Consider the following 14,119-nt stretch of genomic DNA (forward strand, 5'->3'; position numbering starts at 1 on the left):
AATAGGGGGAGGAAATTGAGCAAATCTGCAGGGAACCAGAGATTTGAAAGAAATGGTGGTGGTAGTGGAGACAAATCAATGATTTCAAACGAAAACTGTTGAGATACTCAGGGGAAATAACTACTGGGCCTCCAGATTGTATTGGTGGTGCATCACCACAATTGGGGAATGGGACTGCAAAACTGGCATGGACTTGATGGGTCGAATGGCTTCTTTCTGTGCCAAAACCAAGACAGTCTGCAAAAACTGTGTACAGTTACTGCTTTCATTCTTCCCATGCAGATCTTCATTGCTTTTCTAGTTAACACACAATATTATTATGAATATGACAAACATGTAAGAAGTAGCCATGATGTGGAGATGCCAGCGTTGGACTGGGGTGAGCACAGTACGAAGTCTTACAACACCAGGTTAAAGTCCAACAGGTTTGTTTCGATGTCACTAGCTTTCGGAGCGCTGCTCCTTCCTCAGGTGAATGAAGAGGTATGTTCCAGAAACATATATATAGACAAATTTAAAGATGCCAAACAATGCTTGGAATACGAGCATTAGCAGGTGATTAAATCTTTACAGATCCAGAGATGGGGTAACCCCAGGTTAAAGAGGTGTGAATTGTATCAAGCCAGGACAGTTGGTAGGATTTCGCACACCATCTGGCCTGCAAAATCCTACCAACTGTCCTGGCTTGATGTAATTCACACGTCTTTAACCTGGTGTTGTAAGACTTCGTAATGTAAGAAGTGATGGGCGCTCATGATTATTAATTGATGACTCTTTTGAAGGGATGATATTTAACTTTTCCAAAGTCGGTAACATTCTGAAACACAAATGAGTTTCAGTTTTAGTCATGAATTGTGAAAATGCTTCCTTTCCTCCGCCCCCAAGGACCGCCGGAAGGAATTAAAGCGAACCTGAACACGCCCCCATTGCCAGCTTCTTATTGAACATGGCGGACAGCGAGGCGGCAGCGAGCAGCGGAGACGGCAAATTGAGCAAAAAGTAGGTGAGCGCGCTTCCAGGCGCCCTTGAATGCGACGACCAGGCGATTCCTGTTTCTAAGTCTCGACCCATCCCAGGTCGTCCCAACGGCTAAAGAGCGAGGCCCGAACACCGGTATCCTCGCGTGCGCCTTTCTCTGCTCGTGCGGTTGCGTCAGTCCCGCGCGGAGCATGCTGGCCTTTGTAGTTCGTTTCGGCCGAAGTGTGCGGGCAGTGATGTTGCAAAGAACTACGCGTCCTATGTGTCTCTGCGGCCATCGTTCCGGTCCCATCTCCATCACACACACCGAGCTCTTTCGATTTTCTGGTAGTGAGGATTTGTTCATCGGAAAGTGCACGAATGCCACGCCGATGAAGGCAGCAGGTGTGTAGGAACACCGAGCCTGCCTCGCACCATCTCCATTTGATCGGGACTGGATCGAAACCCCTTCACTTGCAGCGACAACCTCCCCGCATAGTTTAAGGAGACATTTCGCTTCCAGCTTCTCAAAAGCCCCTTTTCCAGAAATCACAGCGCTTGCAAATAAAACATTTAAACCGAGGTGTGGCTCGTGGGAAATAGGTTCGCTTCGTCAAGATTCCCAAAGTGTTAGTTTTAACACCCATTTGGGACAGTAAATAACACGGCGTTTAAATTGGGTAGAAACTGCGGTTCAACAGCTTTTAGGGTGTGTTTTTTTTGCCCTGCCTGAGGAAGAACAAGTGGAAAGAGTTTTTAAAAAAAACTAAATTCACTTCAGAGCTAAACATATTTGCCAAAGTAGCAATAAATATATTGACATAAATTGCCATTCTTACAAAGAGCAATCATCCCAGTACAGGCATTCTCATTGTACTTTTAGTGGAGTAGTGGTTGTCACTGGATTGGTGACCCAGAGTAATACTCTGGGAACCCGCATTTGAATCCCGCCAATTGAATCCAATAAATATCTGGAATTAAAATCTAATGATAGCCATAAAACTATTGTAAAAAAAATCCAGTTGGCAGTGTGATTTTACTTGTGCAAAAAAAATTCATTTTAATAGCATCCTACCATTGTGTGACATGGGCTCACCCAACTCGGAGTATTTAAATACTGGCATCCTAGCACTTTGAACGAGAGGGCTGAGAGTTAAGTGAGTGAGTGAGGGAGTTAAAGGAAGGAGGATTTTTGCATCTTGCAATCCTTTATTTTATCCCGATGCACATTTCATATTTGTCTTTTCTTGGGATATATGTTGCACCATGTCCCTGGAGGGTCCTGATTAATGTTTTGCAAAGAGGAGCAGAGATAAATTGAACAAAATCTTTGTTTAACCATGGCGGTCGGAGTGGGCTGGGGTTGGGCCCAGCTTACAATGGCATTGTTGCTGGTGAGCAAACATAGAGCAAAAAATGAAATCTTAACTCTTTGTGGTAATTCTGAGCAATCACTCTGTGGGAAGAGGTGCACCATTTTACCATGGCTTTATCCTGTTTCTCCCTTCTTTTCTGGTGGGGCTTTTAGCAGTATCAAGTTATGTCAAACGATTTATTGACCCAGTGCTTTTTTTCCTGTTTCCCTCTATGCATGGATGTTGAGCATTTACTTTTTCTTGCGGTGGTCTTTTAACAATAATTAGCACACCCCAAAACCTATACCCTCAGCTGGGTCCCAAACACCCTTAACCACACCCAGGGCAGTGCACCTTCCTGTGGTCTTGTTACGTTAAATCTCAATAAATTCAATTAAAAAGAGGGAGATGTGTTTGTGACGATGCTGAATTGCCCCTTAATTGGACAAAATGAATTGGGTACTCTAAATTTAAAAAAAAAAAAAACGTTTTAATTTTTAAAAAAAATTTAGAGTACCCAATTCATTTTTTCCAATTACGGGGCAATTTAGTGTGGCCAATCCACCTACCCTTTACGTCTTTTGGGTTGTGGGGGCGAAACCCACGCAAACACGGGGAGAATGTGTAAACTCCACACGGACCGTGACCCAGAGCCGGGATCGAACCTGGGACCTCAGCGCCATGAGACAGCAATGCTAACCATTGTGCCACCGTGCTGCCCCAGAATTACACTTTAATAATGGTGAGTGCTGTTAACCTTTCCATTATTTCTACAGAAAAACTCAGCCTGTTCTTCAACCTGACAGCTCGTAAAAAAGCATGCTTAAATCTTTATCCTAACGTTTACAATGAAATCTGTTTTATCTTTTATCTTCTTTCCCTTTAACAACAGCTGAAAATGATTTGAATCACAGTTTAGAGGCTTATTTTACTGCAATTAGATTTGACCAAATTAACCATAAGACACAGGAGCAGAATTCGGCCATTCAGCCTATTGAGTCTGCTCTGCCATTCAATCAAGGCCAACAGGTTTCTCCTCCCCATAACCCCTGATCCCCTTATTAATCAAGAACCTATCTATCTCTGTCTTAAAGACACTCAGTGACGGCCTCCACAGCCTTCTGCGGCAAAAAGTTCCACAGATTCACCACCCTCTGGCTGAAGAAATTCCTTCTCATCTCCGTTTTAAAGGATTGTCCCTTCAGTTTGAGGCTGTGCCCTCGAATTCTAGTTTCTCCTACTGGTGGAACCATCCTCTCCATGTTCACTCTCTATCTAGGCCTCTCAGTATTCTGTAAGTTTCAATGAGACCCCCCCCCCACCTCCCATCCTTCAAAACTCCATCTGAGTACAGACTCAACTGCTCCTCCTATGACAAGTCCTTCATTACGGTGATCATTCTTATGAATCTCCTCTGGATCCTCCAAGGCTAGCATATTCTTCTTTAAAATGGGGCCCACAACTGCTCACAAACAGCTTCAACAGTACATCCCTGCTCTTGTATTCTAGCCCTCTCAACATGAATGTTAACATTGCATTTGCTGCCTCAACTGCCAACTGAACTTGCAGCTAACCTTAACCATGCTGATTGAGCTTTAATAGTCTGATTCTATTTATTTTGTCTTTCACTAGGTGTTAAATGCTTTGTATATGGGACAACCCGCTATGACACAGTTCAGTATGATGACCAGCTGCCTCCATAGGCTTCTTGGGCAGCAGGTCAGGGGTCACTGGGGAAAGGTGCCAATACAGAGCCTTACTACTTTTACTCCTCTTCTCCAGAAGAGATTGCTTAATGAAAAAAGGTTGGTGATGCTTTGTTTCGTGTTTAGACATTTCAAAATTTGTTCAATTCCCAACCTTTTTTCATGATAAATGAGCATTTGAATTGATACAAACAAGAATCAGGAACACGGCATGCTGAGGTAGAATAAAAACTCATAATTTTTGATATGGAACTCTGGCTTGTTTTCAAAACAGCTGACCTGCAACAATGGCTCCTCTTCTGCTCGTTTTCAAAACAGCTGGACTGCAAGAACGCGTCCTTCCATGCACAGCCTGATTCAATTTTGAAGAAGGTCAACTGTGCACCGACAGGCTTACCATCATAGAGACCCCACAGCTAATCTGGTGGGAAGTGGGATTTGTTGGGTTGTGAGGGACTGAACCAACAAGGAGACAGTTTACAAATACCTACTTAAAATGCAGCTCAATGTTGTTTTCACTTTTGGATTCGCTCTCTATCTGAGCATGTGTTTGACTGTAATATTATTACATTTTGTTTTCACCTCAGCAAACTTATTAATGTCACATTCTATGCAGAATTGCATTTGTTGATACTTCAATAGTGTATCAAATATTTGTCTGAAGCAGATATATCTCTGCAGTGTGTGGGTATAAAGCTTCACCTGGGTGGGGAGCATTTGGGAAAATTGCACAGGGAGGGCTACATTCCTGTGGCACAGAACTGGAATTTCTATGACCTCTGTTTCACTTTCATTTCTTATATAGTGTCTGTTGCTTTGTTTAATGCTTTCGATATTCGTGGTGGACATCCTGTTAAAAGTTACCATTTTCTATAAACATGTTTTCGTATGTAGGTGTTCAGCATTAAAGTTTTTTGATTTGGACATGTTGTGGGTTTGCATTTTGTTCCTGAAGGTTCTTTTGAATTTAAATTAATGGTGATTCTTTGAAAATATATATATATTTTACATCTTTTGTGAAGAAATTCAATAATTAATATATGTGGAAAATTGACATGTTCTTTTCTTTTCTGTCTTCCACTCGTCTTTGATGGTGCCAACCCTTTTGGCCCCTAGTTTAGAAATATCTTAATGCTGTTTCAGAGCAATAACTCCCCATGACTAAATCTGTTTAGCTGTTTTACTTGTGGAATTAAGTTTACATTTCCATATTCTAATTTTTGTAGTGAACAGAAGAGGCGTATGAAAGCTGAGAAGAAAGCTGTGGAGAAGGAAATTAAAACTAAAGAATTAACTGAAAAGCAAGCTCTCGAAACCAAGAAGGTTGACGGGATTGATATAAGTGGAGATGAAGAAACCCTTGATCCTAATGTGAGTGTGATGACTTTATTAAAATGTCAGTATAATGCCACCGGAATGAATAACGTGAATATCTGTGGAGTGGTGTGGTTCAAAGAATTTAGCGGTGTTGGCAGGGCGCTCACGAGGTGAGACCAGGATGGGATGTGGCTGTCACATAAAAGACAAGTTGAAGCATAATAAGATCCAGTTAATAGTAATCAAATGGTTCAATTCTTTCTTTTTGAATTTTGAGGACCAAGGTACCCATTCATATCTCTGTAATTGCCTTCAATCCATCAACATTCCCATCCCAAAATCTGAATTCTTCCATCTCTCGCCCCTTCTGCATCTTTCCTCTCTTGCAGCATCATTGGGCCATGTGTTCTGAAAATCCCTTGCGAAATCTCTCTCACTGCTCTTCTGTAAGATCATCCTTAAAACCTATTTCCATGATCAAACTTTTGATCATCACTCCTAATATCTGTTTCCTTAGCTCCTCGTGTTCATCTGGTTATGCTACTGAGAAACACCTTGGGGCATTTTTCCATGTTATTGAGTATATTTTGTTTAAATATCTTGAGCATATTTTCCACAGAGTACATTGCAAAATGTTTTGTACTCTTCCTTTTCAGCAATACTTCAAAATTCGAACACAGGCCATCCAGCAACTGAAGGGGACTAATGAGAATCCATATCCTCATAAATTCCATGTTGATATGTCCTTAACGGAGTTCATTGAAAAGTACAACATTCTGCAGCCTGGTGATCAACTCTCTGATGTCACTTTGTCTGTGGCAGGTGAGATGTTTTCAAATCGGCACTTTTTGCTTTTAGATTTTTAAAAAATAAATTTGGAGTACCCAATTCATTTTTTTCAATTAAGGGGCAATTTAGCGTGGCCAATCCACCTAGCCTGCACATCTTTTGGGTTGTGGGGGGCGAAACCCACGCAAACACGGGGAGAATGTGCAGACTCCACACGGGCCGGGATCGAACCTGGGACCTCAGCGCCGTGAGACGGCAATGCTAACCACTGCGCCACCGTGCTGCCGCTACTTTTAGATTTTTAACTTTTCTTCAAATATACTTTTGTCAAAAGTTAATGTGGAAATGATTTGAGACATTCACAACCTTGGGAAAATCTGAACCAACCATAATCACCAGCCTAATAATTTTTTTAAATAAATTTGAGTACCAATTATTTTTTCCAATTAAGGGGCAATTTAGCATAGCCAATCCACTTACCCTGCACATCTTTTTGTGGGGGTTGGGACCCATGCAGACATGGCATCAGCCTAATAAATGGTACAATTTCAACATTTAAAAGGAAAATTGTAAAGAACAAGGAGAGAGAGAGAGCGAGTATAAACTAAATTATACAATTTGAAAGTGGATACAGGAACAGAGAGTTTTGGGGGGGGCACAGTGACAGTGGACATGGTGGCTTACATACACATCTTGCAGTCGCCACACTACCAGAAGGATGTGGAGGCTTTAGAGAGGGTGCAGAAGAGATTTACCAGAATGTTGCCTGGTATGGAGGGCATTAGCTATGAGGAGCGATTGAATAAACTCGGTTTGTTCTCACTGGAACGAAGGAGGTTGAGGGGCGACCTGATAGAGGTATACAAAATTATGAGGGGCATAGACAGAGTGGATAGTCAGAGGCTTTTCCCCAGGGTAGAGGGGTCAATTACTAGGGGGCATAGGTTTAAGGTGAGAGGGGCAAGGTTTAGAGTAGATGTACGAGGCAAGTTTTTTACGCAGAGGGTAGTGGGTGCCTGGAACTCGCTACCGGAGGAGGTAGTGGAAGCAGGGACGATAGGGACATTTTAAGGGGCATCTTGATAAATATATGAATAGGATGGGAATAGAAGGATACGGACCCAGGAAGTGTAGAAGATTGTAGTTTAGTCGGGCAGCATGGTCGGCACGGGCTTGGAGGGCCGAAGGGCCTGTTCCTGTGCTGTACATTGTTCTTTGTTCTTTGTTGAGTTGATGTACGGATATGAGTATCCTTGGCTTTATAAATAAAGGCATAAAGTGTAAAACCTTTTTAAAAAAAATCTTTTTATTGGCATTTCTCATTTATAAACAACAAAGTGTAAAACTAAGCAATTTCTGATAAACATTGTTGAAATACTGGTTAGACCTCTGCTATTGTGTCCATGTCTGGGCACCACAAGTTAGAAAGTGTGTCAGGGTTTTGGAGTGTTTCTAGAGGAGATTTTCTAGAATGGAATGAAGTTGGGGAAGCTCAGATTGGTCTCCTTGGAGCAGAGAAGGATAAGGAGCGATTTAGTAGAAATGCTCAAAATTTGTTGATTTTTGGAGCAAATTGGGAAAGTACGCTCCACTAGTCAGAGCATCGGTAACCAGAGGATACTTAATAATTGGCAAAAAGACAGATTGACAATGAGGACACTTGGTCAATGAATTGTTATGATCTAGGATACGTTGCCTGAAAGTGGTAGAAACAGATTCAATAGTAACTTCAAATAGGAAGAGGATGTATTCTTAGAAGGAACATTTGCAAGGCTATGGGGTGGGGAAGGAACAAAGGAGTGGAACTGATTGGATAACCCTTAATATGGCTACTGCCTGAGCAAGCTTGGGAGCTAAACATTCCCAGCCACAGGATCACTGGGAAATTGCAGAAGAAAGGGAGCAGCTATAGTGATAAAAGACAGTTAACATAGAAAGAAAGCTTTACAGGAAGGGTCATTTGATAGTTGAATATATTTTAATATTAACAACAGGGCTTTTGCCTGTCAGATGGAGAATTAGTTGGAACCCAGTGATGCCTGTCAGAAATAAGAGCCCATTAACTGCTTATAGACAGGCCATCCCCAAGATTTAGGACCTTGAAAGCTGCCATCCAATCAAGAGGCTGGCAGCTCTCAATTGCCTGTCAGCACCACCAGAAGGGGTGGCAACTGTCAGTAATGCAATCTCCAGCAGTCTGGGATTGCTGAGGGACCAGGCCACAGATGAATGAAGACAGGGAATGATTGCTGGCTATGCTAAAATGAGGATCCCAAGAAAGGGCAGGGGATGGCTCTCTGTTAGACTGCCTTTCCAATGCTGGGTCCCTCAATCAGGTGACTTTCCTACCTGCTGCCGGTTGATCACTAGTGACGGTGGGATAAAGCTCTGTGTTGCTTCACAGCACCAGGGACCCAGATTCGATTCCCGGCTTGGGTCACTGTCTGTGCGGAGTCTGCACATTCTCCCCGTGTCCATGTGGATTTCCTCCACGTGTTCCAGTTTCCTCCCACAAGTCCCGAAAGACGTGTTTGCTAGGTGAATTGGACATTCTGAACTCCCCCTCTGTGTACCCGAACAGGCGCTGGAATGTGGTGACTAGGGGATTTTCACAGTAACTTCATTGCAGTGTTAATGTAAGCCTACTAGTGACACTAATAAAGATTATTATTATGTTTACTAGCTATTTAGAAGATAGAATTATAACCAGAGAAATCGGAGAAGCAATTAGCAAAAACAAAATGGCTTTATGGGAGATTTTACTTTTCACCTTGTCTGGAAGCAACAGAACAGCTCAAATAATAAAAGCAGTGAATCTATAAAAATGTATTCAAAATAATTTTCTACACCGGTATGATTTATAACTGATTGAAGGAATAGACCATTACTGAATTTAGTGATGTGTAATAATCCACAATTAGTTAGAAATCTGAAGTTAAAAGATCATCTTCCACATAGTGACCATAATATAGGGAAGAGTCATGAACCGATTGAAATTAATGACTTGAATAAAAAAGTGTTGTAGATCCAAATTCTCAGATGACAGTATTTTTTAAGAGGCACAATAAGTTGTATCAATGATAGTGAGGAAGATTTCAAAGGGATGTAGAGATAAATGAGCATGAAAAACTATGGCAGATGGCAGTTCATTTTGCGATCACCCAATTTGGAACCAAGAGTGACAAACTGGAATATTTTCATAATTGTGAGATAGACTGGGAGCTATGAAAAAGTAAAGGAATTTGGATATCTATGTACACAAATGACTGAAAAATAATACACGGATACAAAATGTATTGAAAAAGACTAATAGAATGTTAGCCTTTACCTTGAGGGTAGAATTCGGAAGTGATTTTTCAGTTGTACACAGCCTTTGTGTGGAGTGTGTTCCACTTTGGGTACGAAACTTCGGGAAAATGCTGTCCTTGTTTTAAGCTGAAAAGCTTAACATTTTGAGGGCAGGTTGCATCAACTTGGCTTGCATCCCTTCATATTTAGAAGATTGAGAATGATCTAATAGAGATATTTAAAGTTAGTATTGTTTGAAAAAAAGAGACATGCTGTCAAAGCTTTTCGTCTTGCACTCATCACACAGTTTCTAAGTATCAATTGTGAAGGGAAGAACAATTTATGCTGCATGAGAAAAAAGTGCTGACTGGTTGGCAAGTGAACTCTTAGAAGCACAGCCATGGAGAACATGACAATATCTCTACTAATCTGAGTCCATTTGCCAACCAGTGAGCTCACTCTTCTCACTTAATTTAAATTGTTGTTTCCTTCACAATTGATATTCTTACAAATCTGTCCTAATGAGTGCAAGACAAAAAGCTTTGACAGCATATCTCTTCTCAACAATACTCGAGTTCTGTACTACCAAACATCTGTTTATTTAAAATGAAAGATTCAGTACCAGGGTAGATGTATTTTGTCTGGTCAAGAGGGTTTAAAACTTAGGCAGTGAAATCAGAAGCACTTTTTCACACTAGTGGAAGTCTGGAACTCGCTCAAATGGTAATAGATGCTGGGTCAGTTGAAATCTTCAAATTTTCAGATGAGTAGATTTTTTCGGGGTAATGGCATCAAAGGATATGGATCAAAGATGGATAAATGGAGTTGGATTACAGATCAATCATGAGGGGAAAATGCGCGAGGAGCTGAATGGCTACTACTGTTCCTAATTATTTGGCAAAGGTTTGGGAGTTAGTAATGATGAATGGAGTATTGCTCACAGATCAATTTGGTTGTCATTTACTATTAATTAAAACTCACTAACTCTAACACAAAATATAACTCACCTTTCCAATTTAACACAACTTGCATAAGTGTGCAATCAAATCCTATTGGTTACTTTGATTATTCCGTATTGGTGCCACAATTATAGATGTAAACAAAATTGACATCCAGTTCACTTTCTACGGGCAAAGTTCTTTTACAAAAAATAATATTTTTTCTTTATTCAACATAGCACCCATTTTTACAGATTTAAATGTGAATTTGGGAATTTATATTGAAGAATATTGCGACACTCTTTTCTAGGTCGTGTCCATGCTAAACGAGCCTCCGGTGCCAAACTAATTTTCTACGACCTCCGTGGTGAAGGAGTTAAACTACAAGTTATGGCTAATTCCAAGTAAGTTAAATTGTGCAGATGTTATTTATTGGGTGAATTGAACCATCCAATTTAATCAGATGCATTCTTTATGTACATGAGTATGGTGCAGCATGGTGGCATAGTGATTAGCACTGCTGCCTCAGTGCCAGGGACCCAGGTTCAATTCCAGCCTCGGGTGACTGTGTGGAGTTTGCATTTTTTCCTAGTGTCTGCGTGGGTGCTCCTGTTTTTTCCTGCAGTCCAAAGATGTGTGGGTTAGGTGGATTGGTCATGCGAAATTGCCCCTTAGTGTCCAAAAGGTTAGGTGGGGTTATGAGGATGGTTGGGGTCTAGGTAGGGTACTCTTTCAAGAAGGGTCGGTGCAGGCTCTTGGGCCGAATGGCTTCCTGCACTGCGGCGGTGATTCTATGAGAAGGAATTGAAACTTCCAATTTAATCAGATTTATTCTTTACGTACGGAGTGTTGCAAAATACTGCAACTCCGATCACATTTTACATGCTGTTTGCCTACTTTTGAAACTTAAAATTGCTGGAATATTTTCTTCTTAAAAGTCATTTATTTTATTTTGAGTTGTTTAATACTACTACCAAAATGGTTAAACATGCAGGTTAAACATACAATTTGACAAATTGTATCTTCTATTAGCTGCAGCTACTTGACGAGCGCTTTTTAATGTTTACTGTAGAAATCAGGAAAATTATGTACGTTTTCTTTAAGTGCACAACTCGTATATTGAGTTTTTAAATCATTATTTCAGAAATTACAAATCTGAAGAAGAATTCATCAAGATCAACAATAAATTGCGACGTGGTGATATTATTGGAGTGCAAGGAAACCCAGGAAAGACCAAAAAGGGAGAGCTGAGTATAATCCCCAGAGAGATGACACTTCTTTCTCCTTGCCTGCACATGCTGCCTCACTTGCACTTTGGACTCCGAGACAAGGTAAAATGCATTGCTCAAAATGAAAATGACTTCATGGTGTTACAGTAAAACAATTAACAATTCATACTCTTGATTAAGACCATTGAATTTCCTTTTAACAAATTAGGAGTAAGTACTGTATAATCCAAAGCCAAAATCTGTATTTCCCATTTTTGTTCAGTTTTTAAAATAAAATTGGCAAAATCTACAGGATTCCAATCTATTCATACAATTTTCAGCTAAAGTCTCCAAAGCTCAACCTATTATTTTATGACGTTGCATACAACATTTCAGATGCTACTCCCAAGAGTTAAGTAAGTCCAGCAGGATGCACAATTTAGTGAATTGGTGTGTGTTCTCTTGTCCAAAGTGCTTGCTGCAGTATACTTGTGCCTACACCACTTGTCAGTAATGAATCTTTCACTTTCTTGAAAGAACACACACCTGATTTTTATTCAGAAGCTGTATTTTAAATTGCATTTCTGTTGCTTTCCACTCAAGTGATAATTTCATATTTGTGGTCATTCATTAGATCCTTAACTTCTTTAACATTCAATTTTCTTTTACAAGTCCTGTGCTGCTCATTATTTCACATTCTCCACTCCCACGCCGGTTGGGAGAATCGCCGGAGCCGGCAAAATTTCCCGGGACGCCGGTCCGACGCCCTCCCGCGATTCTCCCAAGCGGCGGGAACGGCCCGGTCGAGTTTTGCAGGCCGGAGAATCGCCGGAGACACCGAAAATGGCGATTCTCCGGCACCCCCGCTATTCTCAGGCCCGGATGGGCTGAGCGGCAAGGCCAAAACGGCGGGTTCCCCCCGGCGCCGTCCACACCTGGTCGCTGCCGTCGTGAGCGGTGCGTGAACGCTGTGGGGGGGGGGGCGAGGGGGGGATCCTGCACCGGGGGGGTACCTTAAATGTGGGGTGGCCCACGATCGGTGCCCACCGATCGTCGGGCCATCCTCTCTGAAGGAGGACCTCCTTCCTTCCGCGGCCCCGCAAGATCCGTTCGCCATCTTCTTGTGGGGCGGATTTGGAGAGGACGGCAACCACGCATGGGCGGGTTGTCGCTGGCCAACCCGCGCATGCGCAGATGACGCCTGTTATGTGGCGCCGGCCGTGTCATCTATGCGGCGCCGGCTTTACGTGGGCGACAAGGCCTGGCGCGTGTAGATGACGCGGCCCCGATCCTGGCCCTTTGTCGGGGCCTGAATCGGTCGGGTCCGGGGCTGTTTCGCGCCATCGTGAACCTCGATGGCGTTCACGATGGCGCGGCCACTTCGGCGCGGGAGTGGAGAATCCCGCCTAAGATCTTTAAAGAGATGCAAAGTCTCCACCTGCTGGACAGCACTGTAACAGCTGCTTTACCCAGAATGTTTCGATCTCCTCTTTTCATTCTTTCCTCCTGCCCAGTGACTCGCTGGCTGACATTGCACCCAACTTAGATATATCTTCAATATGCTTAAATTCGCTCGAACATATTTGGGTTTTTTTGGTCTGTTTCATCCGTCCAAAGAAAAGTCAGGGCATTTGGTTTGTTGGGCCTAAGTCTTGATCGACCCATTTTGACAAGACCAAAAGAAATAACATTAAATGTAAATTACTATTGTCTGGGTCAATCCCAGGACACATAGTGCATTTTATTGTGTGCGCCTCAAAACTCTTAAACCAGTGAGTTGGAAAGAAAGTTTGCTTTTATGGCAACTTTCCATCTACAAAAGTTGATGGCACAGAGCAAACTAATCAATGGATACCTTGTACTGTTGAGCTGCACTCTCAGCCACGTGTGTTTGTAACTTCTGTATGATTACAGTTCCTTTTAGCTTTAGCTTCACTGGTGCTTCATTTTCTGGTAGTGGTGGGCTCTTGGACCTATCCAGTCAAAAGAAAGTACCAAGGATGGGAAATCACCTGTGTAACTTTTTGAGCATTTGGGAGCAGTATATTTCTAAATGTCTGGAAAGAAGCTGCCTGTCCAGCTTTTTGGACAGTAGCAATCTTTTCGGGGGATTTTTTTTTTTTAAAGCACAAGTGTTTATTTTTTTCTTTACTGCTGACAGGAAACTAGGTATCGTCAGAGGTATTTGGACCTGATTTTAAACGATTATGTAAGGCAGAAGTTCATCAACCGGTCCAAAATCATCACCTATCTACGGACCTTCTTGGATAATCTGGGATTTCTTGAGGCAAGTTTCTTTGTATTTTCTTATTTGCAAATATATCCTATTATTGAATAGCATGTATTTCGATGACTTTTAGGTGAGAGTGCAACTCTGGAATTTAAAAAACAACATTATTTTAGTGATATCGGTGACACATAGTGCATTTTATTGTGTGCGCCTCAAAACTCTTAAACCAGTGAGTTGGAAAGAAAGTTTGCTTTTATGGCAACTTTCCATCTACAAAAGTTGATGGCACAGAGCAAACTAATCAATTTTAGATGGGTGTCTTCAGATGGCG

At 41.8% G+C, this 14,119-nt stretch overlaps 1 protein-coding gene across 3 annotated transcripts in view; it reads left to right on the forward strand.

The window, feature by feature from the left end:
- The first annotated feature begins 873 nt into the window (after positions 1 to 873).
- The window catches only part of kars1 (lysyl-tRNA synthetase 1), a 30,976-nt gene continuing 17,730 nt past the window's right edge, over positions 874 to 14,119 (forward strand). The window contains exons 1-7 of one of the 3 annotated variants that reach the window (XM_072517961.1): positions 921 to 999; positions 3,945 to 4,117; positions 5,245 to 5,389; positions 5,992 to 6,157; positions 10,661 to 10,754; positions 11,495 to 11,681; positions 13,720 to 13,845. In XM_072517961.1, coding sequence (XP_072374062.1) covers positions 3,963 to 4,117; positions 5,245 to 5,389; positions 5,992 to 6,157; positions 10,661 to 10,754; positions 11,495 to 11,681; positions 13,720 to 13,845 — 873 coding nt within the window. In that variant the 5' untranslated portion in view covers positions 921 to 999; positions 3,945 to 3,962. Of the gene's footprint in view, positions 1,004 to 3,944; positions 4,118 to 5,244; positions 5,390 to 5,991; positions 6,158 to 10,660; positions 10,755 to 11,494; positions 11,682 to 13,719; positions 13,846 to 14,119 lie in introns of all 3 variants that reach the window. The other 2 variants (XM_072517962.1, XM_072517963.1) reach the window with 2 other exon arrangements.

This window comes from Scyliorhinus torazame, chromosome 10 (assembly GCF_047496885.1).
Source record: "Scyliorhinus torazame isolate Kashiwa2021f chromosome 10, sScyTor2.1, whole genome shotgun sequence".
In the NCBI taxonomy this organism is placed as follows: Eukaryota; Metazoa; Chordata; class Chondrichthyes; order Carcharhiniformes; family Scyliorhinidae; genus Scyliorhinus; species Scyliorhinus torazame.